The 27,765-nt window shown below is 36.4% G+C and overlaps 1 protein-coding gene and 1 non-coding gene across 3 annotated transcripts in view; both read right to left on the bottom strand.

Annotated features, from left to right (window-relative positions):
- Nucleotides 1-27,765, bottom strand: part of ATR (ATR checkpoint kinase) — a 125,778-nt gene that overhangs the window by 39,841 nt on the left and 58,172 nt on the right. Inside the window, exons 24-30 of one of the 2 annotated variants that reach the window (XM_075546804.1) lie at nucleotides 22,294-22,409; nucleotides 20,062-20,182; nucleotides 18,271-18,408; nucleotides 16,616-16,826; nucleotides 14,587-14,765; nucleotides 11,294-11,458; nucleotides 10,403-10,494 (exon numbers count right to left, since the gene is read on the bottom strand). In XM_075546804.1, coding sequence (XP_075402919.1) covers nucleotides 10,403-10,494; nucleotides 11,294-11,458; nucleotides 14,587-14,765; nucleotides 16,616-16,826; nucleotides 18,271-18,408; nucleotides 20,062-20,182; nucleotides 22,294-22,409 — 1,022 coding nt within the window. The remainder of the gene's footprint in view (nucleotides 1-10,402; nucleotides 10,495-11,293; nucleotides 11,459-14,586; nucleotides 14,766-16,615; nucleotides 16,827-18,270; nucleotides 18,409-20,061; nucleotides 20,183-22,293; nucleotides 22,410-27,765) is intronic. The other variant, XM_075546805.1, reaches the window with a different exon arrangement.
- On the bottom strand, nucleotides 18,664-18,792 carry LOC142447716 (small Cajal body-specific RNA 24). Its single transcript, XR_012784376.1, has one exon.

The following is a 27,765-nucleotide window of genomic DNA, read 5'->3' as shown; positions in this document are numbered from 1 at the left end:
ATTCAATGCAACCCAAATACAAATTCCAACATCGTTTCTCTAAGAAATGAAAAAATGACTACCAACTTCATATGAAAAAGGTAAAAGCCCTGGATTGGCAAATATTCACGAAGAACAAAATGGGCAGGTTAGCATTACCGAACTTCAAAATCTGTTGTCCAAATAGTATGATGCGAGTACAATGATACTCAGACCAATGGAATAAGAAGAGAAAATCCAGAAATAAAACAGCAGAATATAGACAACTGATCTTTGAAAAAGGCCCCCAAAATATCAAATTGGAAGCAGATCCCCTTTTCAACAAATGGTATTAGAAAAACTGGACACCTGCAGAAGAATAAAACAAAGTCTTTGCCTCACTCCATGCACAAGAACAAATTCAAGGTAGGTCACAGACCTTGAGGTAAAATTCAAAACTATTAGGATCACCAATGAGAGGACTGGGAAAGAGCTAAGAACCGTAGAGCAGGGAATACATGGGCTATCAGAAATTAGGAAGGATATACATCCAGAGGAAGATAAAATAGGTGAATGGGGTATTCGAAAGATAAAAAACATGCACATCAAAAGACTTCATCAAGAGAGTAACAAGAGACCCCACAGACTGGGAAAAGGGCATATTACTAACATCTATGGAATCCTGCAAGCTTACAAGAAAAACAAAACCAAATAAAAACACCGAATAACCCACTGAGGAAGGTGGGCAAGACTTGAATAGAGGATTCACAAAGGAGGAGACCTGAAGGCCAATAAACATGAAAAAATGTTCCTAATCATTAGCCATCTGGGAAATGCAAATCAAAACAACTATGAGATACCATCTAACACTGACAATGATAGCCCAATTAAAAAAAAACCCAGAAAACAGTAAATGTTGGAAGGGGTACGGTGAGATAGGGACTCTCATGTACTGCTGGTGGTCTTGTAGATACGTAGAGCCACTGTGGAAATCTATTTGGTGATTCCTAAAACATATGGAAATTGAGTTACCATATGACCCAGCAATCCTCCTACTGGGCATATACCCAGAAGAAACAGACCACAACCAGTCATCTGCTCCCCAATTAGTCAATATGCAGTTCACAATTGCAAAAATTTGGAAGCAGCCTAAATTTCCGTCAGTAGACGAATGGATTAAAACACTCTGGTATAATCACACAATGGAATACTATGCATCCCTAAAAAAATACTGGTGAAATAATGAAACACCTCATCTCATAGAAAGAGTTGGAGATTATGCTGAGTAAGGTTAGCCAAGCACAAAAGGACAAGTAGAACATGAGTCCACTGAGGTAAGTTCAAACAGCAGAATGGATATAAGGGAAAACATGCCTAACACACAATTCCCAGGCTGAGGACCAGATATTATGGCAAGAGGAGGATCAAACCCAAAGAGTCATATGCCATAAACCACACATGCAGATAGCACCTGAGATGAAAGGCATCTTCTCCCTCCCTCTCATGTTTTTAAGGCCCACAGAAGGGTGGGGGAACAAAAACAAAGGCAATGGCGGTTCAGGGCACTAACCAACCCAAGGAGAGGGCACTGCTTGTGTCTCCACAAGAAAAGGAAAGCAGAAGTGGACCTCATTCCGGCGTGCCAATCCACGAGAGCAATATTCCTAAACGGAGTTCATTCCCAGAGATGACTTGCAGGGGCAGCCTCAGCCCGAGACATGACATCCTCTCCCAGATGACAGCACGTATCACCATCCGATTGGGGGGGCAGACCAGGAAGGGGAGTGCAACAGATCAGTGATGGGAGCGAAGCCACAAAGTCCCCAAAGAACTCCAATTGTGGGTTTTGAACCCCATTTGTGGGAGGCAGCACTTGCCACCCCACCAGAATTGGCTGGGGATTACTCACAAGGGGGTCACACTGAAAGTCTAAGGTGCAAAAGAGGGAGGTGTGTGGGTGGGGAGTGGGGCACAAGACTGCTCCATCCTGGACTACGGGAATATCAACGTAGACCTGAGAAACTCGCCTTTTGGACATGAATGTGGCTCTAAGTCATGATCCCTGTTTGTTTTGTGGCTATCTGCATATTGTGTTTTTTCATCTTATTATTTTGCTTTTAGGGGCTGATCTATACAAGAAAAGTAGGTTGGGTTGTCTTATGGAGGCAGTAGCCAGACCAATGGTTCCTGGGGGGCATTGGAAGGGAGAAGAGGGGTGAGGAGGGAGCCAACAATGATGGGGACGGGGAATAGTAAGAGTTGTAAAATGGACCGCGAGGAGGGTGTAGCTCTTCTGCATGTGTTTGATCAAATTGGATTTGAGAGGAATTACTCAGAAGTGAATGATAAGTGGGGTAGGAGGAAAAAACAAAAACCAAACCCACATATATATGGATATGTGTATGTTTGTTTATATATAAATTCAACAAGGAAGCAGATGGACTTGGGGCCTCTACTTAAAGCTTACCTCTGTAAAAGAATGATTTGTGCAAATAATGTGGTACTATATGACACCCAGCTCCCTGACACAACAGCTGAAGACAAAATGGATGCAGAAGCAAATGTGGTGAAGAAAGTTGATGAAGCCCGGCTATCAAAAGTTTTAGCATCTGGGATCTTAAAGGGTTGGAGTTACAACAAGCAGCCATCTAGCAGGAAAGCCATAAAGGTCACATGGAAGAAGCACTCCAGGCTATCTGATCACAAGGTGTCAATGGGAAGAGGTATTCGAAATTAAAAAAACACACATTCAAATTGATATGAAGGGGACTGGATGTATTGGAGTCCCAAAGTCCACCAGCAAGACAATTGGACAGTCCCTCTTACAAGGGCCTCACGGAACAGAGGATAAATCTAGGGTGTGGTGTGGTACTGATGAACACATTAATTTTCCTATAGTTCTTTAAGATTTCCTTACTATTATGGTCCATACATGATATACCTCATTGGTCATATTAGACTTACGTCATGTTCATTTGTACATTTAAGATCGCTCCATATATGGTAGCCAAGATAGATGACCCCTCAGAGACACTGACAGTAGTAAGGGTTCCCTGAGGGTAGGGGAAGTGAGAAGAAGTTGAGGGAAGAAGAGTGAGAGAGGGGAGTTGATAGCAGTGATGATTGGATAGCCCCACCTGATGGGACTCAACAAAAAAACTGTATGGGAAGAGATTGGAATGAGTAAGTCAATAAATATATTATTTGGGGAAAAAATCATTTAATTGAGCACTTTACTACCCCTAAAACAAAACAGTTTTTGTTAGTGAAAAAGAAAGAAAAAATGACTATTGAATAGTCACCACAAAAAGGAATGGTAAAATTTGGGGTTGTTACCTAGAGAAGAGACATTTAATGAAAGAAGGTCTGTAGCAGATGGTATTTTGTTCAGTAAATTTGTACGTTATCATGAGCACATCCAGGTGAAAATGTCATAGAAAGGAGTTGAAATCAACAGTTTGGCTCAGTTTATTGAAAGGAGATAATGACTATTACATGGGCTGGTCTGAAGAAACAGAAAATTATTTAGCGAGGCTCTTCCAGTAAGTGTCTAACTCCCTCAAAACCATCTTTCCCTGCATAGGTCTGGTAAGATGGGGGAAGAACCCGATAGCATTCATCTTTGAGTGACTGAAAATAGGACTCCCTGGAATGCCACCCTGCTGCATATAAAATAAGCCCTCTCAGAAGCAGGTGGAGGGATCTCATTACCAGCAAAAGCCAGGAATGAAGCTCATCCTCTGGACCCCAGATCCCTGTGCAGTGAACCTCCTGGATCTAGAAGACAGCTAAGATATCAGAGGAGGAGCAGCAGCAGAACCAGGAGCAAGAGAATAAAATAGTGTTTCTACAGTAAGAGGAGGTTTCAAAAACTTCGTGGAAAAATTGAGTACAAGATCATGGAAGCCCCTTGGTACATTACACAGTATCACAAAGTTCTGGAAGCCCCTTGGTACCTTACACAGTATCACACACAGATAAATTCTTCTTGTAGCAGCACATAGGGTAGGGGTAATTGAACACTCAAGATGGCAAATAAATAGCTATAAGGCTTAAAGTGAATTTACTACTTCATTCAATATATCCTGTCACGTGAAAAATAAAAGCCCATGAGCCAGAGTACAACATAAATATATGACCTGAAGAATGAAATAATCTCAAAGACAGATTTCATGCAATGAACACAAATGACTGAAAACTGTAAGCACTGAGAGTTAATATCAAGAACATACATGAATAAAAAGCAAAAGGTCATTAGAGAGGAAAGAACGGAGCAAAATGGACATCAAGAGACTCTGAAACTTTTTCATGGATGTACAAAGGCTAAAGTAAATAGAAGAAATAGTAAAGTCAAATAGTTACAAAAGTCAAAAGGTAGTTTGAGAAGACTAAGTGTTAGAATGAAATGTGCAAAAACCAGGGGTTAGAAAACCAAGAGAGAAGAACGTGCTGGAATTTATAAAGCCGAAAGAGGAGACGAAAACTTCGAGTTTTGGGTTGCAGTACTGAATGATTCTAAAAGTGAAACCAAGGGGCCATAATGACATAGTGTGTTACACATTAACCACTAACCACAAGATTAGATTAGGCTTTCATTCTCCCAAAGATTTACGGTGTCAGAAATTCAATGGAGCAGTTCTACCCTGCATTGTAGAGTTGCTATAGGTCAATTGAGTCCATAGGGTTTTATGAGTAAAATACTGAATGAATCATCAAAAGAAGATAGAAGAGATTCAGAAGCACTGTACCAAAAAACAGTGAGTGATCAATGCTCAACTATTTCAGGAAAGAGCATACAATCAATAACCAGGCATCATCAGAACAAAAAATTATATCATAGTGAATGGAGGGGGCATGCGGATTGGAGACCCAAAGCCCATTTATAGGTCACTAGACATCCCCTTACAGAAGGGTCTAGGGAGGAGATGAGCCAGTCAGGGTGCGATGTATGTAGCAACGATGAAACATACAACTTTCCTCAAGTTCCTAAATGCTTTCCCTCCCCCCGACTATCATGATCCCAATTCTACCTTACAAATCTGGCTAGACCATAGGATGTACACTGGTACAGACAGGAACTGGAAACACAGGGAATCCAGGGCAGATGATCCCTTCAGGACCAGTGGTGTGAGTGACGAAACTGGGAGGGTGGAGGGAGGGTGGGTTGGAAAGGGGGAACTGATTATAAGGAAGGGAGAAGAGTGGACAGACAACAGAAAAGTGGGTGAAGGGAAATGTCAGGGCAAGATATGACAAAATAATAATTTGTAAATTATCAAAGGTTCAAGTGGGGGCTGGGGAGGAAGGGGAAAAATTAGGAGCTGATGCCAGGGGCTTAAGTGGAGAGCAAATGTTTTTAGAATGATGAGGGCAATGAATGTACAAATGTGCCTTACACAATTGATGTATGTATGGATTGTGATACGAGTTGTATGAACTCCTAATAATTTAAACGACATAAAAAAACTTAAACCACTAAGAAAGACAAGGAATTTATGGAATACTAATTAAAATTTTTCAATAAATGGTTTCACAGCTGGAAGCACTTATTCATCTGTGCAAAGAAACTAGGATGACATCTAAGTGGCCAACTAATTAAAAGTGACAGATAATCGTGTCTATTCCTAAGAAAGGTGATGCATTGGAATGCAGAAATGGTTAAATAATATCATTAATATCTCATAAAATTTTTACTGAACATAATTTAAAAACACACTGTAGCAGTATAATCAACAGGGAAACTGCCATTTTTAAGCTGGATTCAGAAACAAATAGAATGAGGGATATCACTGATAACATCAGGTCATCTTGGCTGAGAGCAAAGAATATTAGAAAGGTAAAACTTGAGTTTTATTGAGTATGGAAAGAAATTTGTAGACATCATAAAAAATTATGGGTAACATTACATTTCAGCACATTAATTACATTCATACAGAAGCTGTGCAAACAGAACCAGGAGAACCTGGTTTCAAATCATGAAAAGTATGTGTCGAGTTTACAACCTTTCCCCATGTTTAATCAATCACTGAACTGAGCAACTAATCCAAGAACTAGCCTATGAAGAACAACACAGTTATCAGTGTTGGAGGAAGATTCAATAACAACTCATGACACAACTTTGCTTATTGAAAGCGAGGAGTCCTTGAAGGACTGACTATTAGAGATCAAATAGCCTTCAGTATAGATTAAGACCCAGCATATAGGAAACAAAAATCCTCACAAGTGGACTAATACACAATATTAAGATAAATCAAGTGACATGCTGCGCAAGGCCAATGTGAACCAAAAGATCTGTTTAAAATGTTAAAAAAGAAAGATGTTACCTTGGGGATTAATGTGCACCTTAATTAAGTCATGATATTTTTTATTACCTCATCAGCATGTGAAAGCTTATGAGTGAATAAGACTGAAAATCATACCTTTGAGTTACAGTATTGGTGAAGAATATTGATTATGTGTTAAATGGATAGAAAAAGCATAGTCAGAATGCTCCTTAAAAGAAAGGATAGAAAGACTTCAACTTACATACTTTGGACATTATCAGTTGGGCCAGTCCTTGGAGAACAACATGTTTGGTAAACCAGGTGGTCGGTTAAAAAAAAGGAAGATCCTCAACAAGATCGACTGACACAAAGGGCTCAAACAGGGCAACGATTTCGAGAACTGCTGATGGAGCATGAAAACAGTATGCACTGCAGAGCAGTGCATAAAGCATTTATACCAAGTTCATAATGAAGTTACAAATGATATGACAATGGCATAACAGGATTAAAAATAATGTAGCATTTTAAAATATGTATCTATCCGTATAGTATTTCAGCCTCTTTAAAATTTAGACTTGCAAAATTCATCCCATAAAGACTGTTTATTTCCTAAACATTCTATTGATGTGTCACTAAGATATCCAATAAGATACTGGATCATGACTGCAAAAGGAGCAGCTAGATTTCCCTCACACTGATTTTTTGTAATCATATCTGCTATATGCCAGGCCTTGAGCTGAGGATATTTTTCCATTTACTTATCTAAAAACACGGAAAGGATCATTCTATAATTTTCATTTTATAAATAAGGGAATAACTCAGAAAACCTGAGATTGATACATATTACAAGTCCATGTAATAACTGTCCTTGACACTGGGTCTCTACTTAAGCACTCCCTCAATGTAAGAAACTTTGTTTTAATAACCTGGCATTCTGTGAAGCTCACCTTCCCTACACGATCACTGAAGACAAAAAGGGTACATAAGTAAATGTGGTAACGAAAGTTGATGGTGACCAGCTGTCAAAAGTTATAGCTCTGGGGTCTTAAAGACTTGCAGTTAAACAAGCAGGCATCTACCAGGGAAGCAACCAAGTCCACATGGAAGAAGCACAATAGTCTGTGTGACCCCAAGGTGCCAACGGGATCATGTATTAGGCAAAGACTCAAACAACTCAAAACAACCACATTGATGCAAATGAGGGATTCAGAGTGGAGACCCAAAGCCCATCTGTAGACAATTGGACATCCCCTGACAGAAGGGTCATGAGGACGGAACGAGACAGCCAGGGTGCAGTATAGCACCAATGAAACACAATATTCCCTTCTTTCTTTAATGCTCTTCCCCACCCCAATTATCATGACCCCAGTTCTACCTTCTAAATCCGGCTAGACTGGAGTATGTTCACTGGTACAGATAAGGGCTCTCCACATACAAAATCAGGGTAAGTAAACCTCTCAGGACCAGGATTGGGAGTAGCGACACCATGAGAATAGGGGTAAGGCTGGGGGAAGGGGGAACGAGAGAAAAAGGGGGAGCATATAACATCTTCCCACCCCAGGGGATTAACAACAGAAACAAGGGTGAAGGGAGATAGCAAATGGTGTAAGATTTGAAAATAACAATAATTTATCAAGGGTTCATAAGGGTGGGAAGGTGGGGAAAGGAGGAATAGAAGAGGAGTTGATACCCAGGGCTTAACTAGAAATAAAATGTTTTCAAACTGATGATGGCAACTTATAAAAATGAGATACAATTGATGTATGGATTGTTATAAGGGCTGTTATCGCCCCAATAAAATGATTTTTTTAAAAAGAGCTCTCTTTGATTTTTGTAGAAAAAAAATAAAACAAAGTTTAAAAGTAATACTAAGTATTCTATTACATCTGAAGACTACTAAAAAGAGTTTAGGGGTAGGGAGAGGTGAAAAAGTTTCAAAGGATAAATAAAATACAATAGAAATATAATTTTCAAGATTCCAACTTGACTTCCAGAATGATTTCATAAAATTTCTCATCAGAAGTCAAAATATCAAGAGTCAGGGTAAAACTCTGGGTAGAGTAAGCAGTATGTTCTACCCAAGGGAAGTGTGTCATACATACCAAGCTCTATGACAAGAAGCACCAAAATGCCCATTGCAATGAGGACTTGGCTCTCAGAATTCATTCACACTAACAGGTACATTTTACACGTGTGATTAGACATAGCCCTAGTCTAAGAACAGTTTGCTCTTATGATGTGGCTCCATACTGGCCCTCCTGAGTAGATCACTGAAGATACGGGTGCATAGCAAAGTGTGTTGGAGAAATCAGAGGGTGCCGGGCTATGAGAAAGGATAGTGTCTGGTGTATAAAGACTTACATATCTTAAAACAAGCAGCTATGTAGGTGAGGTTTGGCTAAGTCTTCATGGAAGAAGCATATAAGCCTGTGTGATCAAAGAATTAATAATAATACTTTATGATTGTGGTGGGGATCGTATTAGATCTTAAATCCTGAGCACCCTGGTTTGCAAAAGGCTATGGATGGCAGTGATACTGACAGCCTAAAATACATTGGCAGAGTCCCGCATATAGATTAAGCCTTTGTTGAGGACTTTGGAAAGTAAATTACCTCCACCTCTCTCAAGTCAGCCCAAGGAAGGGCAGTCTCTCTTTTAGGAGCTTGTTGGGTGTGTGTTTGATGGAGGTCATCGTACTGGGGATAGAACAGGAGGATCATACAGTCATGCCCTATCAGTCTCACCTCTTGGTTGTAAGGTCCTGGACCAATCTTGTAAGCTCTTCTAATCATGAATGTGTCACAATCACTTTCCTGCTTCTATAGTCTCACCTATGACTATGATGTATTGATCTGCCACTAATCATGCTTTGGTGACAGTTTCCTTTGTCCTTCCCTATCCTATTTACCTAGCTTCCCAACTGTGAATCCTCGGACGCCATTTAACTTTCTGCTAATGGCCTCCTTCATACAGATGATGGGTCTGGTCTTTGTGCTGTCTTTGTCTCTTTTAAGATGTAATAAATATTCTCCTTAAATTAAAAATAAAATGAGTGATTATATCTGTCAAGCAAGCTAATGAGTCTGGAGAAATATTTGTTTAAATATAAATACAGATCCTCCCCAAGCAAATAGGTCCCTTCAATGACCATGTTCACTAATCTAATACAATATCCATTCTCCAAATAATGATTTTGTATTTTCACAGACTAAAGATCAATGAGGCTCAATGTGACCCAGGCCCAATGAAAAGACAGAGTGTCTGACTGTCCAATGTCTCATAAGAAAACTTGACATTTCAAGTGAACACCTTAACTGGAAGCATAACAAACTTCTCCAAGTTAATTCTATTTCTCTTTTCATAAGATCTCTCAACTAATCTAGAGAAACACATCTACATCCATTCTATCTATAACGAGTTTTCCTGCTTCTGAAAAGTATCCCTTTATCCTTTTAAAAATTCCACTACTGTGACACCGTCTAACAGATTATTTGCTCTCAGACACTTGCAGAACAGTGATCTTTATGAATTAGTTTCAAATTACATAAATGATGCTTAGATGATACTATCTTTAGAAGTCATATAACTAAAAACAGTGGCCTGAATATTCTTTGATTAAATCAGGTCCCATTCCTTTCAAATAGCTCTCTCAGCTCAGAATAGTCCGGACATTGGAATCTGATGAATATATTTAGGAACATGGTTTCAACTCTTCAGTCTTAATTTTTGCCATATATAAGTAATTTAAATACACACCAATACATTAGAAAAATAAACTCATAGTCTCAACAAGCATTCCATAAATCAGTGACAAAGCTCATCACTTGCCAGCACAGAAAAAAATACCTGGTGCTACCACTGTAAGCAGAGATTAGATGCCTCTGGAATCCCAGAATGTGCCCTGATGAGCCTCACCAGTAGCAGGTGAGCTCTGCATGCTTCCTGCCTAAAGGACAAGCTAGTTCAAAAGTAGTTTCTGTAGACAGAAAATAATTGGTTAACTCTAGGTGACCAACTTTTCAGAGAACAGGAAAATAAATTAGGGGTGTTTATCTCTAACCCCATGAAAGCATAATACAAACCACTGTATCATATAATAAATATCAAGTCAATATTAATGGAAAATTGCTCATTCAGATGTAATAATCAAGGAAAAAAATCATCCCTTTCAAAAATATTACCTGTTAGCATGAACGCCATTCACCTGAGTGATTACAGTAGACAGCTGACCAAGACCTAACATAGACTTCACTACACCATGATAATGAATAATCTAGAAATTAAAAAATATTTAAAATAGCAATTATCATTTCAAATATACCTTGAAACTAACAATAGTTTACAGTTATTCATTACAAAATACTAATTTCCTCATTATGACTACTTTTTTAATTTAGCAACTCACTTATTTGGCTATATGGGACAGCCCTCTACCAATGTTCTACACATAAAAAAAAAAAGTATACAAACTAGAAAACAAACAATTAAAAAAAAACCTGAAGTTAAATTTTATTTCCTTCCAGATTTAATCTGATTTTCACTTCTGATGAAATATAAATGTAATGATTAAAATATTATTTGTTCTATTATTTCTCATATAAAAGCTGAAGCTCAAAGTCACAAAATTATTAATATGGATTTTCATTTCTAATAACTGAAAGTTAATTAATTATTATTAACTGTAATATTCCTCAATACTGAAAACAAAGACTATGAAAAATAAACTCCTGGTACTTAGAACTTCTGAGAAAATAAATATGCTAAATGTAAGGGAAAATGCAGTATCTCAAGATTAGCGATTATCAAAGTTGGGCTTAAACATCAGTGATGCATACACATTCCCTGTCCTGAGATTTGATATATAAAACATACCCCTATTAGTAATTGTAATTCAATGATTCTAAAGGAGAATTTCAGAGATTCAAACATGAAGAGGGGAGAATTTAAAATCTGAAATATTTCTCAGAGGATAGAAAATCACTATGGCTATTAAAAACTGGCTTGAGTCTTATATTTTTAATATCCAGTTAAAGCGTGTAATCTCAAGGCTTTGTTTCCAGTGGCCACCTTACCTGGTCTGGCTCGAGCTGAATGGCTCGGTCATAACAAGCAGTGGCATCCCTCAGCAAGCCAATGCTTTCATGTTCAAGGATCTGCTCTTTCAGCGAAGGCTCTGCTTTTCGAAGTGCACTGACTCCAGCCACACCATCTGGTTCGTGCATCGCAGCATACAATTTCTTTATTCCACCAATGAAAAAACAGTCAAATATATGAGGATGGGGGAGAAACAACTGAAAATAAGAATGTGAAACTATCTGTTCATGTAAAGGAGTACATGAGAAATTTTTTCCCCATCAGAACAAGAATAATTATTGGTTTCAAGGCAGGTTCATAGTAAAATTACAAACTACAATTCTATTAACCTCAACACTCTAATTGGACTTAAATTATAAAGAACCCCAAGATCCTGAAAGCTCTTTGAATCTAAGTGATAATAAATCCTGTTACATATAGCTTATACTATAGCATTTTCTTCTTAAAACTTTTAAATAAAAAATAAACAAAAAACTTTTAAATAAGCATTTTAGCCATATTGGTATTGATATGCCTTCAAGAAATTAGATCTGAACTAAAAAGGAGATATCTAGGTTGAAGATAAAAACCTGGAAATAATTAAGACAAAAATAATTTAAAGCAAGGAAAATGATGAAATGATCTAAGAAATGAAAATAAAACGTACGTGGAAAGAGACAATAGTACTCCTAACTAAATTTAGCAACTAAAAAGAGCCAACGAATAAAACTGAGAGGAGAAAACAGTGGATATGAAAGAGAACTAGAGAATGAGGTATTACAAAGCAGTGAGAGAAAAATAAGGGTCTTAAAAATAAGTAAAATGATGCTATAAAGATGATGAGGACTGAGAAAATTTTATCAGACATTTTAACTTGGAGATCAATAATTTCCTTAGTAACAGCAGTGTCAGTTGAGCAGGGAAATGCCTGATTGTAATGGGAAGAATATATTGTACAAACTGAAGTCAAAGCAGGAAAGGCTGACAATTCTTTCAAACACATTGGCTGAAAAAGAAACATGCTAAGGCTCTGAAGAAGAATGTAAAATCATGGTAACTTATAAAAAATTAAGTTAGGAGACAACAGAGTATATCTATATACACATTCCCATGCAGATGAGAATTCTCTGGCTGAAAAGGAGAAATTCTGAAGAATAACACTTGAAGGGGTGAAACCCTGAAATCATGAATATAAGTAGAATACATTGCTAATGAATATTGATGAAACTGTGAAGCACCTCATGACATGGATGAACATGGAGAATATTATGCTGAATGGAATTAGTTGCAAAAAGACCAACACTGTATGAGACCACTGTCATAAAGTAAAAACTGAGACAAAGGATTTTGTAACAAAAGAAACAGACTTTAATGACTAGAGGGGCAGAGAAAGGGGGGGCAAAGGAGAGAAAGTAAAGCAACAGGTGGGGCAGTGCCTCCCAAAATGGACAATGCTGCCCCTTGTGAGTGCTGCATGGACCCATAGGGAACAGGTAACTACACTTTATCCCAGATTACGGCAAAAACTATTAAACAGAAATTTTTAATTGCCAGGGGGCACAGAGCAATTTTCTTCTTCTTTTCTGAAAGGGGGTGGTGGCCCAATTAAATTTTGAGACCCTTTCAGCTAGGAAGTAGACAGGGAAGATATACTCTGTAAGAGGAAGAAAAGAAATTTGGGGTGGTGGGAGATGGAGTGTAGGACAAGCCATTGGAAGGGGTTTTATGAACAGTTTAAACTATTAAAAATAAAATTGATGATCTGAAATATAAACCCCCACCTAATTCACAATAAAAAGTTTAAAAAAGAACACAGTAGAAGGGTCAAATTTTGATTCAAGAGGAGATTTTTCCTTAGGGATAACAGGAAGGGAGAAAAAAAAGAATTAAGGGTACAGCTATCAAGTCTCTTTTTTCATGGTGAACAATGCACACAGTTATTATTTAACGGTAAAGGGGAAATGCAAAGAAAGGAGGAAGAAGGAAAGCATTGTCACCTTGAAAGGAAGACGGCCTTGTAGAGAAATAAAGAGGAAGCAGTGTGAGACCACAAACTTGAAGACATACCAGTAAAAAACCCATTTTCTTCAGCAGTGTTCCACTGCACACATGCGGGCACTCCAGAGTTGGCGTTTTACAGTGTGAAGACAACATAGTGAGAAGAGAGTCAGAGAGTTGAGTATGCTTGCAAAAGGATGATTTTAACAATGAACCAGACTCCAAGTTAGATGAGGAGGAACACAAAATAAGGAAAACACTAATATTCACCCTAAAATGACAAGCTAATAATTTTCCAGTTTTTAACATTTTGCTTTTGAGCTGAAAAAGCCCATTAATGTTATTCTCTAACTTATCCCCTGTATTAGACCAATCGGCCCTTAACTTCCTATTCTTCCCTTCACCACCATTATGTGGTCAAATAAACCATTATTTCACCAGCTGTCTGATTCCTAATTCAACCAGCACATCACTCTACCCACCAACCTCCACATTCAGGTCCCTAATTCTCACAAGAATACTAGTAATGGTCTCCTTCCTACCTTTCCTCAACAAATGCCACAGGCTTTTAGCTAAAATGCCATGCTAACCACATATACGGAGGCTTCACAAATTTTGTGAAAAAATGGAATAAAAAGATAACAGAATTTTCCCACAAACCTTTAGAACTACTTTCAAATTTCCATTCATGTTTTGAAATCCAGTTCCTTGGAAAACTTTTTTTAAAATTTTTAATAAATCATTTTATTGGGGGCTCTTACAACTTTTACAACAATCCATACTCCTTCGATAACTTTTAACAGGTTCTCTATAATTCATGGTCTTTCCTCTATGTAAATCTTCCCCCCCAAAAAATCTTCCTTTTTTCTCTCTGCCAACCCAGAACTGATACTTTATTTTTCAAAACATAGCATCATCTTTTCATTCTCCAGAGATGCGTCTGCTTGAAATGTCTTCCTTATATCTGTTTCTGGGTTTCTATTGCTCATCCTTAAAAAACCAGCAGAGACCTCATCTCTAAGAAGTCCTTTCTGACCTCCTGCTCATCCATGCCCTCCCCTACCAAGATGATGGATAAAGCATCCTTCCTCAGGGTACATCTGTATCACTGGACTTAAGATAGTACATTTAATCTATGCTTATCTCCTCCCTAATCTGTAATCTGCTAAATTAATTACAAATGTCTAGTGCTTAACACAGGATTTAGTACAAAGTAGATGATCAATAAAATGAAAAACATGAATGATTGACAATGTTAACCATCATTACTAAATTCATTATATTAATTTCAAACCTGCAAAAATCCAAGATGCTCCTGAATGTTTTGCTTCTTTTCTGTAATAAATGATTCAAAATGCATGACAGCTCGTGTATATGCTTTAGAGCGGAAGGACGCCACGGCCAGAGTATCCTGAGGAATGAGGTCTAGAAAGCGAGTTACACTCTGGTAGTCTTCATAATCCACAGAAGATACTAAATTATGGGGGAAAAATTAGTAACTGAAAATCAAAATTCTAAATGTCATTTAAAACAGTTAGGTCTGATTTATCCTATTTAGACTGTTACTATCAAACAGGATACTTATTCTAAGGGTCCTTGTTCCAAGTCTACCATTATAACTTTTGAAAATCATTTAACTTATTTGAGCTCAACTACTTCATCTACAAAAAGGCACTATTAAGATTTTCCCAGTTTACCTTACTTTTATTATGAGAATTAAATGAAGACATATAAAATGTTGAACAAAAGATGACATATATGATACAAGGACAAGTTACTATTTAACAAGAAAGTATGAAATACAGTGTACCCATTCCTTAGGACAGAATAGAATTATAAAAATAACCTTATTTTATTTTAAAATTTAGACTTCTTTGTTAACAACCTATTTTCCCCCCAACATATACCACACATCAACAACTACAATGGAAATTGAAAGTAAAAGTGTCTTTGAAGAAAAATGATAAGTACTTTAGGATGTAATTTTAAAAAGTCTAAGAAAAACATTAGAAACGTCTAAGTGAAGACAGTTCAGTTTATAAAATCTTTTTCACAATTCTGCTTGGTGTGATTGAATTATGGAATGATATGTATTAAATCCCAATTAATAATAAAATTTTTTTAAACTTAAAATTTTTAGTAATGATTCATAACATCAAAGAGAAGTATATTTCTTCAGAATTTAATTGATAGAAAATTAAAAATAAATAAAATTGAAAATAAATTCCTTACTTTTATCAAAATTTTTATGCCATTTCAAATTTTGAGAACCATTAAGTATAATTTTTAATTATTCCAAATGTTATTCTTTAAAAGCTAGAGTTTTCTTTATTTATTGGGAAAATAACAGAAACGTTATTAGAAATAGTTATAACAGAGTTCATGCTTAGTTTTGTTATAATGCTGAAGCATACAGAAATAGCAATAGACATTTGTTAAATTAATAAAAATATATTAAAATAAATCCAGAAAATATATTGCCAAGCAGGAAATTAATTGCAATTCCAGAAAACTATAGGAAAGAAACTATTACGCTTAACAACAGGAATATATGTGCTTTCACAAATCTGTAGACAGGAAAGCGAAATGCTCACAAACTAAGGACTGTATATGAGAATGGCCGCTTTGCAGACTATTAGATTTTTTTCACGTAGTCTTAAAAATCTACGGAAAACAACAGTTAGTGTTTGTGAAAGTGAGTGAGGTATAAAAAAGCACGAGGTTTATTATGAGCAGCGAGAGGATATGAAGTAAATGGGTTATCAAATAGTATTTATATCAGAAAATAACAAGATTAATATCTCATTTCTTTCTCACTTTGCAATTCATAATCTCATTAAATTCTCAGAAATATCCAATACTGGAGATACTATTAACTTTCAGGAGGAAAATTAGGTATGTGACTTATTAAAAAAATGAGTATGAATTTATAGATCTTTTGACTTTTTTTTTTCCATTGCTTTTTCTCAGTGAAAAACCCACAGTCTCACTCATAAGTCAAAAAGTTATCCACAAAGGGGGAAGGGGAAAAAAAGGGAAACCGAGCTGATTCCGGGAACCCAAGTGGAAGGTGAATTTTGAGAATGATGAGGGCAACGAATGTATAAGGGTGCTTTGCTCAATTGATGTATGTATGGATTGTGATAAGAGTTGTATGAGCCCCAATAAAAAGATTAATTTAAAAAATAAATAAAATTAAAACTGAAAAGAAAAAAAGTTATCTACAAAAACAGAAGGGCTATTTTAAGGAAATTAAAGAATTGATACAGGAAGTAGTTAATGGGAAAATTAAAAGAAGATAAACAATAGAAATTATGACTCACCCTTTGAATCCATCCTATCCCTGTTTGATTTGCTCTGTGGACATTTCTCAGCTTTCAGTGCCTGAAATTTGTGCCTTGCCCATTGTGTGAGATGGTCAAGCATGGAGAATACAGTCTGTGTACTTAGCTGACACAGATCAGATGCACTGTCCTGTGTACTTAAGGTATGCCGATCATCATGCTTTAAAACTGCCATAATTTCTGCATAGACCTAAGAAGAACACATTTCTGGTTACAAATGTAGTGGCTAAAACTTTTGGCTGCTAACCAAAATGGTACTAACATATCATGCTGTCTAAAATTTAAATGTTTAAAACTATCTGGTATTGACAAAAATATTAGGAAGTAAACACACTTGTGAACTGCTGGTAGGAACTGTAAATCAGTACAATTAATGTTGTCATCATCACTAAAATTTCAAATGCATGTTTATAACCCAATAGTAGTACTTCTCAGTAACAACCCTGACAGAGGGAGAGTGAGAAAGAGACAAACATATATACACATTTTCACAAAGGTATTAACAATAAATTAAAAAGAAGGTATTGCCATGTTTATATATTTGAGCACATCTTATATTTCCTAACTTTCTATAGTAAGCATTAAACAATTTTTTAATAAGTACAAGTTTTAATTTCTTTTTTAAATTTTATGAATTTAGACATGTACACATACCATGATATGAGGGGTACAAAAAAAAATCTGGAATTCCCCTCCCCAAACTATGTATTTAAATATTTTTACAAAACAACCTTATCCCCTTCAAAGTAGTCTCTAATACACTTAATGAAATTGTCACATCTGCAATTCCATTATTGGAAACATTTCCCACATTCATCTATTAGGATGGCTGACAGCACTTCCTTGTTTCTTTCTTCACGCCATCTCTGTCATCAAATAGCTGTCCTTTCATGTCTCTATTCATTAAAAGAAACAATTTGCACGGAGCGAGGTCAAGTGAGTAAGATGCATGGGGCAAGAGAGGCATGGCGTTTTTACTAAAAACTGGGGCACTGAGATGGCTACGAAAGTAGGTTCATTGTCCTGGTGGCAAAATCAGTACCCCATCTGCCACAAATTAGGTCTTTTTTGTTGCACACTGTTAGCAATCTTTCCAGAACGTCTAAATAGAAAGTTTGATTAACAGTCTGACCAGGTGGAATGAACTCCAAAATGCACTACAGTCAATATTTTTGTCCGTTTGGGAATTGACAGACATCCAGACGAGGTTTGCCATCAGTCAACATTTCAACTTTTTTAAAACGAGAAAACTACTCATACACTTGTGTTTTTCCCCTAGCACTGTCCTTGTAAGCTGTAGACAACATCTCAATAGTTTCTGCAGCATTGTTCCTGTTCTCTTAAATCAACCATGACAAAGCATGAAGTTAGAGCAAAATTGCTTTTACGCAAAAATTCTCTGTAATCAGAGAACCTTCCCAGACTATGTCATTGGGTACACTACCTCGGAGCGAGTTGCTCAATGCTCACCTAGTGGGAAAAATGTGTACTATGAAGCTCTACTCTGCCCTGCACAATCCCGGTTTTGGGGGGGGTACCCCCTCGTATATCATGATATATATTTCCACTAATATGTATCCTTAATACTTATTTGGACAAAGGTTCACATATTCAGAAACTAAATATGCTCTCACCTCCTGCTGATCTTCTTGATTACAGCCCAACAAAACATAGACAAGAATATGAGGCAGAAGATAGATGGTCACCTTAAAGTCGTGCTTCATCATAATGCTACAGCAGGTAAAGATTTTACTGGCTAGATCATGTCGTACCTGTAAGCTCACACGATTAGGGAGAGTTAGTAATTTTGCACATTGAATTGACTGAATGCCAAAGTCTTCATGGGAGATGAAATTTATCACGACAGGTGCTGTTTTCTTGTGGACAGAGGCGTGTACATGCAAGCAGAGATTTCCGACCACCACCTTTCTAGTCACTCTAAACCTTTTCAAGTTCATGAACTATGTTTTCCTTCTCTTAAGTGGGGGTTATAGCCACTTTATTCTGAATTTAATCTTTTTTTTCCCAAGTGTCAGTAGTGGAATGATCCACCCTTTGTACTTGCAAAGGGTAAACAGAAAGCGACTATATTTCTCTAGGACATTTATAAAGAGGTATCTTCACCTTGAGAAGAAACTGATTAAAATAAACATCCACTTCATGTACACGAATTGTTTACTATGATTCCCATTTGTCATTCAAACTAGAAAAAGTTCTTAACACTCAGTTATTACAGATTACTCTTTCTAATTAATTATAATATATGCTTAGCTAACATTAAATAATGTAGTCAGAGTATGATCTAGAATAAAATATTAAGCATGAGATTCACATTTATAATAGATGTGATTTATAATAAAACTGATGATAAACTACAGAAAAAAATTAGAAAGTATATTACTGGGGGTTAGAATCAAATGTTATTGTATGACCTAAGTTTCAATTCACTAACATGACCATTCTCTTAGCAATTTTTAGGAGCTGTTTTCCCACAAATGTAAAATCTTTATTAAAGTGGGAAAAAAAAGAAAAAAGAACTCAATGTCATCAAACTGACGGTGATTCACTGACCCTATAGGCCAGTGTACAACTGCCCCTGTGGGAGACTAACTCTTTACAGGAATAGAAAGCCTCATTTTCCTCTTATCACCTCCAACACATAACTCACTACACCACCAGGGCTCCTAAACAAAGAAAGGTCCCTCAAAAAAATTTCCAACAATGAAACAATTAATTAATAAAAGATTTCACATCCTGAAGTAGTGAGTGTGCTAGCCTTCTAGTGCCTTTTCAGGATGCCCCTTAGACATTTGAGAAAAATATCTTATAATTATCAGATACAAATTCCCGTGCTTAAAATCACAGAAATCTGAATTAAACAATAAAATTGAGAACTGTACAAGCTCACAGAATATAATTTTCTCTGTCTAGTATGCAAAGTTTCATATTTGTAAAACAGAAATATATCTGCTTTTCTATAAAATTCCATTAAAAATTTCTCTTGTATGAAATTCAGATATTATGTCCTCTTTTAGAAGTTCTCATTAAAGGATAATGTCTTTATTACATTAAAAATCTTTTTATTACATTAAAAACTCTATAATCACATATCATTATATCCATATATAATAATATCTTATTAAACCATATTGTTGCACAATTTAAAGTCAATAAACATTTGAACAAACAAATAAAGACCCTGGTAAATACCTGATAAAAATTATCTTACTTGGAAATTGTTACAAGTAACAGTAAAAAAACCTGTCAGTCTCTATTAGCAAAAATTTTCTATAGAAAATATCTCTATTACTAAAAGTGCAAGTATTTCCGTGCATTCTGAGTGTGCAAGGCTTTCAGATAGAAGATGACCTGGTTTCCTGTAGAATTTCTGAGGAGCTAACAATTTTTATACATGGTTCTCTTACCTTTGTGATAAGATAACCAGCCCAAGATGCTGACCATTCTGCAAAATTAAAACCTAATTTACTTAAGTAAATTGGCTTCTTTACTCCAGACCAATCTGTTGACTTCTGAGAACTCTTGTATCTGTAATTTTGAAAATTTGTTTATTAAAAAATAAAGATAAAAATTAATTTAGTGATGACTGCACAACTTTTTAATGTTTTAACCACTGAATTGCATGATGTGAATTACACATAAATAAAAGTTAAAATATAAGTACACATATATAGATGATATATTCATTAATTTCTAACTTAATTAAGACAGTACGATGAACTATCAACTCCTTCACTGACTACTCCACTCCACTGTCTTGAATTACTATCACTTTTCTTCAGTCCTTCAGGATAGGGTGAGAAATCAGTCTTTTACACATAAAGCATCTCAAAGGCATTGTTTGTCTCCTCTCTTCTTCCTCCTCCTCTTCCTCCTCCAGGCTTCTTTCAGACATTTTTTACTCAACTTTTGTCTAAGGAAAAACCTACTTTTGTCTAAGGAAAACCTTCCCTTTGTAGTTCAAGTCTACCATTCACTCCTCTTCTTCATTGTAAACATCTAATAAACTCATTAGCACATGGCTTTCCCAAGTCTCATTATCTACGTTCACCTGGGCCACCTAATCAACTTCAACTTTCTCCTTTTATCTGGGATCCCTTCTTGTCATTACAAGGACATCATTTCCAAAATCAATTCTTTAGACGCTTTATGACCACAATTTCCGATATGCTTGGGTCGTTGATCCGGTTACTCCAAGAGTCAATATCTCATTGAGATTTTCTCTGTTCGCAGCTATACTCTTCGCATCTGTGACAACTTCCCTTCTCCTAGTACTTCTTTTCCAAACCAGTTATCTCTTCATGGCTAGGTCAAACTGTAGTGATTCTATCCAGTTCTAAAAATTAATTTCTCCAAATAGACTACTGGAGTGTCTCGGTGTTTCACACAAAAATGTTCATAAAAGGAGGGTCAACTACATTAACACTATCTCTTATTTTTATAAGGCAGCAATCTCAATGAGAAAATCTCTTACCTACAACCATAAGTGTGGCTACAGACTAATTTCTGACTCCATACCACTACCATTGAGCTGATTCCAACTCTAATCACCTCTTAGGGCCAAACAGAACAGCTATACTGACTGGGTTTCCTAGGCTGATATTTATGGGAACAGACAGCCTTAAAGTCATATCATCAGGACAGATAACATAACCTCTGCTTCAGATATAAAAATAGCAGATGATAAAAATTCATTACTTTGCTAACTTCATGCCTGCCTGACCACTTTAATAGGAGAATAGCAAGTAGGCAGAAAATGTTAACTGCTAGTCATAAAAAATAACAGCATATTAGAAATATTTCAAAATATAAAAAGGTATCCAGCAACTAAGTAGAAATACCTAAGAGTTTTTATAAAGCACTTTAGAGTTTAAGTGCAATTCCCTCCCTGGTGGTGCAACCATTAAGCACTGGGATGTAGTTCAAACTCACCCAGTTAGCAGCCCAGAGGAAGAAAGACCTGGAGATCTGCTTCTCTGAAAACCAAAATCTAGCAAACCATGTGTGTTAGTTCTACTATGTCACATGGGATCGAAATGAGTCGAATATTCACTCAGTAGCACCTAACAATGACAGGCACTTATTTGAAGGCCCAAAGACATGGAGAGCTCACTCATGTATGTCCCTGAGTGTCGGTCTGAACTAAACAAATGTTATTATTTATGAATTTCAATCAGCTCTAGAAAACGCACTTAAAGTTTTCAAAGCTTAGAAACTAATTTTTAAGGACATAAAGGGGAGATTATAATCATGAAGAAAAATTAGGAATAAATTACAATCTCTGTCACTGGGGTTAATAAAGCTTTGGGGACTAACTTTAAACTCTGTTTTATAAGAGTTAAAAGTCACAGGCTTCAATTCACATTCAACTTTAAGTAGATTCTTTCAAATGAAAAACATTTATCAATTGGCTTCATTGAATTTGTCTAAATAGTTTAAAATTTAAAATGTATCCCAATGAATAGGCTGCACTTTACATTTTAACAAGAGTTTATAAACATAAATCACAGCAGAAAATACAATTAGACCATGCTACCCCCCAAAAGTACAGTGTTTTTTAATGCTAAAAACTGTACCAGATGTAATATTTTACAAATTATAAATAATTAAATGAAAATAGCATTAATACATTCACATACCTGGTATTTAGATGAGGTTCCAGTATTTCCCGAACATGCTCAGGAAACCGTCTCCATAATTGGTGCCCAGGGCCATTATTCTGCATTTCTCTGCACTCATAAATAGAAAGTAACTCCTAAAAATATAAATTTTACATTTGTAAGTCAATCATGTGGTACATAAGCCTACATGTTCATCTATGTTCTATATACACGAGTCATAAAAATATAGAGAATTATCAAATTTCAAAGTAAGAACAGTACAGGACATTTATATCAATACCAAGAACCATTCATAAAAGCTTGGCAGTGGTTGAACATGAGGCCTGTTTGGGTTCTATCTACAAAATGGACTGAAGTATAAGACTGAGGAGCAATTGGAATTTGCCAATTGGAAAATACCAAAGTCATTGTACTTTCAGTCTCCTTATTTTCATGTGAAATTTGGACCATGAATAAGGGAGACCAAAGATAAATTGATTTATTTGAATTATGGTACAGGAAAAGAATATTAAAAGTACCAAGGACAAACACAAGAACACACAAATCTTTCTTAGAAGAAGTACAGTTAAATGCATCTTAGAAGCAAAAATGGTGAGATTTCATCTGACAAACTTTAGACATGTTATCAGGAGAGACAAGTCCCTGGAATAGGACATCATGCTTGGTCAAGTAGAAGGTTAGCAGAAAAGAGGAATTCCATCAAGGAGATGGAGTGACACAGTGGCTGCAACAATGGGTTCAAACAGAAAAGAAACTGAGACAAACAATCACCAATATGCTATTATTTTTATACAACCATATCAATAATTGAATTGTTTCAACAGAACAATTAAAAGCAAGACAGTTTGGTTATTAAAAAGTGTATCTAAATCCCATGCTATTACAAGAAAGTTTGTTGATTAAGAAAAAACAAACGTTGGCAAGGGTAGTGGGATGGTGAAATGCTGTGGACACAGTGGAAAATGGTCTGGAATTCCCTTTAAAAGTTAGAAATAGAAACATGATCCCACAATCCCACTACTTAGTATGTATCCTAGAGAAATACAAGCCATGGCAAGAACTGATATATGTACACTCATGTTTACCAAAGTACTATTCACAATAGCAAAAAGCTGGAAACAACCAAAATGCCCGTCAATAAAGAATGAATACATAAATTACGGCAAAACACCTCATAGCAGGGATGAACCTAGAGGACATTCTACTGAGTGAAGTAGTTCAATTACAAAAGGAAAAATATTATAGGAGATCATTATTATAAAAAGTCTTCACACTCTAAGAATAGTCTGTGATGGTCACCTGGAGTAGGAAAGAAAGGAAGGGCACACACATAGTAACTTGGGTGAATTAGAAGGCAACAGGAAACAAAGGAAGGCCAGCAAAGAACGACAGGGGCAGGTGCTGTGGGAGGACAAGCGCTAAAGCAACACAGGTAAGCACACTTACAGACACAAACCAGGAATCTACTAAGTGGATGCATGTGTAGACATGGAAGCAGCGGGCGAATGGGAGGAAACCCACAAATACCTATGTTTGACAGGCTTTTTCTATATGTGTACTTACGTATGCTGCAAATATCCCTAAATACAGTGAACCATACAGGGAGCAAAGTTATAAACACTTCCTAGACATAACCAGACACCATGAGGGACTGAGTCATGGCCTGGAGGTTGAGAACCATGGCCCTAAGGACACCAAAGTCAAGTGCTAATACATAATCCACAACGCCAGTACTCTACATCCTACTCTGGTAAGTAGCTCCTGGGGTTAAGGTACCTGCTACCACTACCAACTACTATCAAAGAGATCATATGAGAAGGTCCTGAATAGTGTGAAAGAAAAACATGAAGCTACACTTACTATTTTTAAAAGAACAGGCTTGCTGGTTGGGTAGAGACTGGTGAAATCCCAAGACCATGACCATAGATACAATTCAGACCTGGAACTGAACTTACCCCCATGGCTTGTTTTACAGCCAAACCATACATAGGCCTATACAGGTTAAAATAAAAGGGCAGCATTTCCCAAAGGACAAACTTGAGAGGGTTAAAAATGTAGGGATGGAAACAAGCAACACAAGGATATGTAGAATAAATTATGTTCCATTGTGGGTACTGCAATTATTGACATGAAACAAAAGATATGAGTTATTGAATATATATATATATATATATGAGTTACTGATTTGCTCAAGAAACTCAACAATTCACAATAAAAAGTTAGAAAACAATAACAGATTGAAAGTTTAAAAAAATACATCCCATTTAAACACTAATCAAAAGAAAACTAGAGTGGACTTCCAAAGAAACATTAGCTGATGTACAGAACTGAAACCCCCTTGGATATCCCAAGGTTACAGATTTGGAGGTTGGTGGACCTTAGTTTGGAGCTCTTGCTTTGAGTGCACCCAATGAATGGCAGCTTGGGAGCACCATAGATTTTCTCTTTTCATGTTCTCTTGACTTTTTTTTTTTTTAGTAACATTTTTTAGCCTCGCAGGTATTGTTCAGCTTTTATGAATGAGCATTGCTGAAAATTTTGCCCTATCTTCAACCTTCATTTGTTTACATGACTAGTATCCAGTCACTTGCGTTTCTAATCTGTACAGGCCAACAATCCATAATTCTTAAAATCTGTTTAATATATTTGGCATATATATATATATATACTTTCTTTTTCAAAACAGCATTTGGAATTCTGTAACAATGGTTCAATTAATAATATTTTCAGTAGCATTACCATATGATCCATGGGGATGTGTTTTATCATTTTCCCAAATAAAAGGAGAATGATGTCTCTAAAGTTACATATGGAAACATAAATAAACCATAGCTACAGGAATGACTGTTGAGCTCACACTTAATCATAGCCCTAATCCAAGAACAATGAATTCTTAGGAAATGGCCCTACTCCACACCTACCCTCATTTAAAGATCACTGAAGATACAGTATTAAAGAAAAGTGTGCTGAGAAAATCAAATACTCTTTACCTATCAGAAAAAATAGTCTCGGGGGTCTTAAAAGCTTGTCTTAAACAAGTAGCAATCTAAGAGAGGTGTCAGCTAAGTCCATACCGAAGAAGCTAACACACCAGCCTATGTGATCCAAGGATTGTAAATAATACAATTCAAATCTGGAGGAGTGAACTACCAGTATTAAAGCTTAAATTCTAATTGTCAGTTTGAAGAACAATATATATTTTTTAATTTTAATAAATCATTTTATTGGGGGCTTGTACAACTCTTATCACAATCCATACATCCATTCATTGTTTCAAGCTTATTTGTTGCCATCATCATTTCAAAATATTTTCTTTCTACTTGAGCCCTTGGTATCAGTTCCCCATATTTTCCCCTCCCTCTTCCCTCCCTCCCTCTTTCCCTCCCTCCCTCATGAACCCTTGATAATTTATAAATTATTATTTTTTCATGTCTTACACTGACCAATGTCTCCCTTTTCACAATTTTTGGTTGTCCATCCCCCTGGGAGGGGGTTATAAGTAGAGCATTGTGATCGTTCCCCCTTTCTACACCCACCTTCCCCATGCCTCCTGGTATGACCACTCTCATTATTGGTCCTGAGGGGTTATTTGTCCTGGATTCTCTGTGTTTCGAGCTTTTATGTGTACCCAGGTACATGCTCTGGTCTAGCCATATTTGTAAGGTAGAAGTGGGGTCATGATAGTGCAGGGGGGAAAGCATTAAGGAACGAGAGGAAACTTATATGTTTAATCGGTGCTATCCTTCACCCTGACTAGTTCATCTCCTCCCCGTGACCTTCTGTAAGGGGGTGTCCAGTGGCCTGCAGACGGGCTTTGGGTCTCCACTGCACACTACCCTCCCCCCCCTCATTCACCATGACATGACTTTTTGTTGCAGAGTACAATTGATGATAGTGGGAGTCCAACATCGACCTTCAGTATCTCTACGTGGATAAAGTGTGGTGAATCCCTCCGACCATAATCCAAAAATGTTAACACACTTAATATGACACAGAGAACAATGTAAAGTGGATTTTGGCAGATGTAGTTAGGTTAATAATATTGAATGCAAGGAAGGAGAAAATATTCGAATATTGATTGTACTACTGATTGCAAAACTTTCTAATATGTTCAGATATAAATCAATATAACTGTCAAACATTAAAACAACAAATAAGAACCATTAGCAACATAAAGAGGGACATTGTTGACCTGTAAGGAGCTGACAATAAGCGAATTGAAATTAACAAAAAAATCATAATTCATTTATGGTGGCAATGAAAGATGAAGGCAAAAAGCACAAGAAAAAGGCATCAACTTGCCAGGGCCCCAATTTTCCCCCAATGAGCAACACTGGCTGCTAGTCAGGTGACATGGGGCACAGATGAGTGGAACTATCATTGCTCAGGGGACCTGAGCAGAGTTCCATTTACAATCTTGGAAGTCAGGGGTAAGGGCACGAGGATAACGAGTAGTAAATACTGTCAGAATAGACAAGAGTGCCCCAGCCAAGGTCCTCTGTTAAAAAGAGGTCTTGTAGGAGGTGGTAGAAGTGCTTAAGGTGAGGCGTCCAATAAGCAGGCTTCTTAATGAAGGCACTAGGCTAGAGATATATATGCACATGAGTATAGCTGGTACAGGGAGACCTCAGTCCTTTACTGAAACTCCCTCGAGAATACTGTTGCAACGTACTATGGATTGTATATTTCTATCTCTAGCCTTGTCTGCTCACTGTGAATTCTAGAACAAATTCTCAACTAAACATATAAATTTTCCATAACGAAATACCAGAGAGAAAAAAAAACAGAATTGGAAAAAACTGCTAGTAGTTTATAATAATAGACAAAGAATTAGTTTCCATCATACCCAATTAGGTCTTGAGTAGCAATAAAAAATAGACCAATGTCAAGGGGGGAAAAAAGGTTATAGTCATAGTGGGAAAATGTGTAAAAAAAAAAACAGCAACAAATAAAAAAGTAAATAAGTGCAAATTAAACTGAAGCGCTGACAGTTTTTATTTGCTTGCTTGGCAAAGATTTTAAAATTTGAAAATAGGTAGAACTATCAAGGGAGTGTAAACTAGTGAAATTAAAAGTAAAATCTACCAAATATAAATCCTGCATTTGCTGAGACAGAATTAAATTTCTATGTATGTATACAATTCATGTATTCCATTACTTTGCCAGAAATATATGTATACTTACTGAAGTATTTGTTCAACAAAGCAAACCATTAAATACAACCTAAATGGCTAAAATAAACTTGGTAAATAAATTATAGTACATCACTGAATATTATTCACTTATTTAAAAGAATAGTTATATGTACTGCTATGAAAAACTACTCAAGAAAGGCAAATAGGTAGAAAAGAAAATCAATTTATAAAATATAGTAACTAGTTTTATATTAGTCTTCGATGGAAAAGAGCATATACTTTTACATACAAAGGAAATTTGTGAATATAGCCATAATAGTCTGTGCTAAGAATGGACACTTTTGTTCTCTCTGAT

This window comes from Tenrec ecaudatus, chromosome 4 (assembly GCF_050624435.1).
Source record: "Tenrec ecaudatus isolate mTenEca1 chromosome 4, mTenEca1.hap1, whole genome shotgun sequence".
Lineage (NCBI taxonomy): Eukaryota > Metazoa > Chordata > Mammalia > Afrosoricida > Tenrecidae > Tenrec > Tenrec ecaudatus.
Note: the sequence above shows the minus strand (reverse complement) of the source record. Positions and strands in the feature narration are given on the sequence as shown.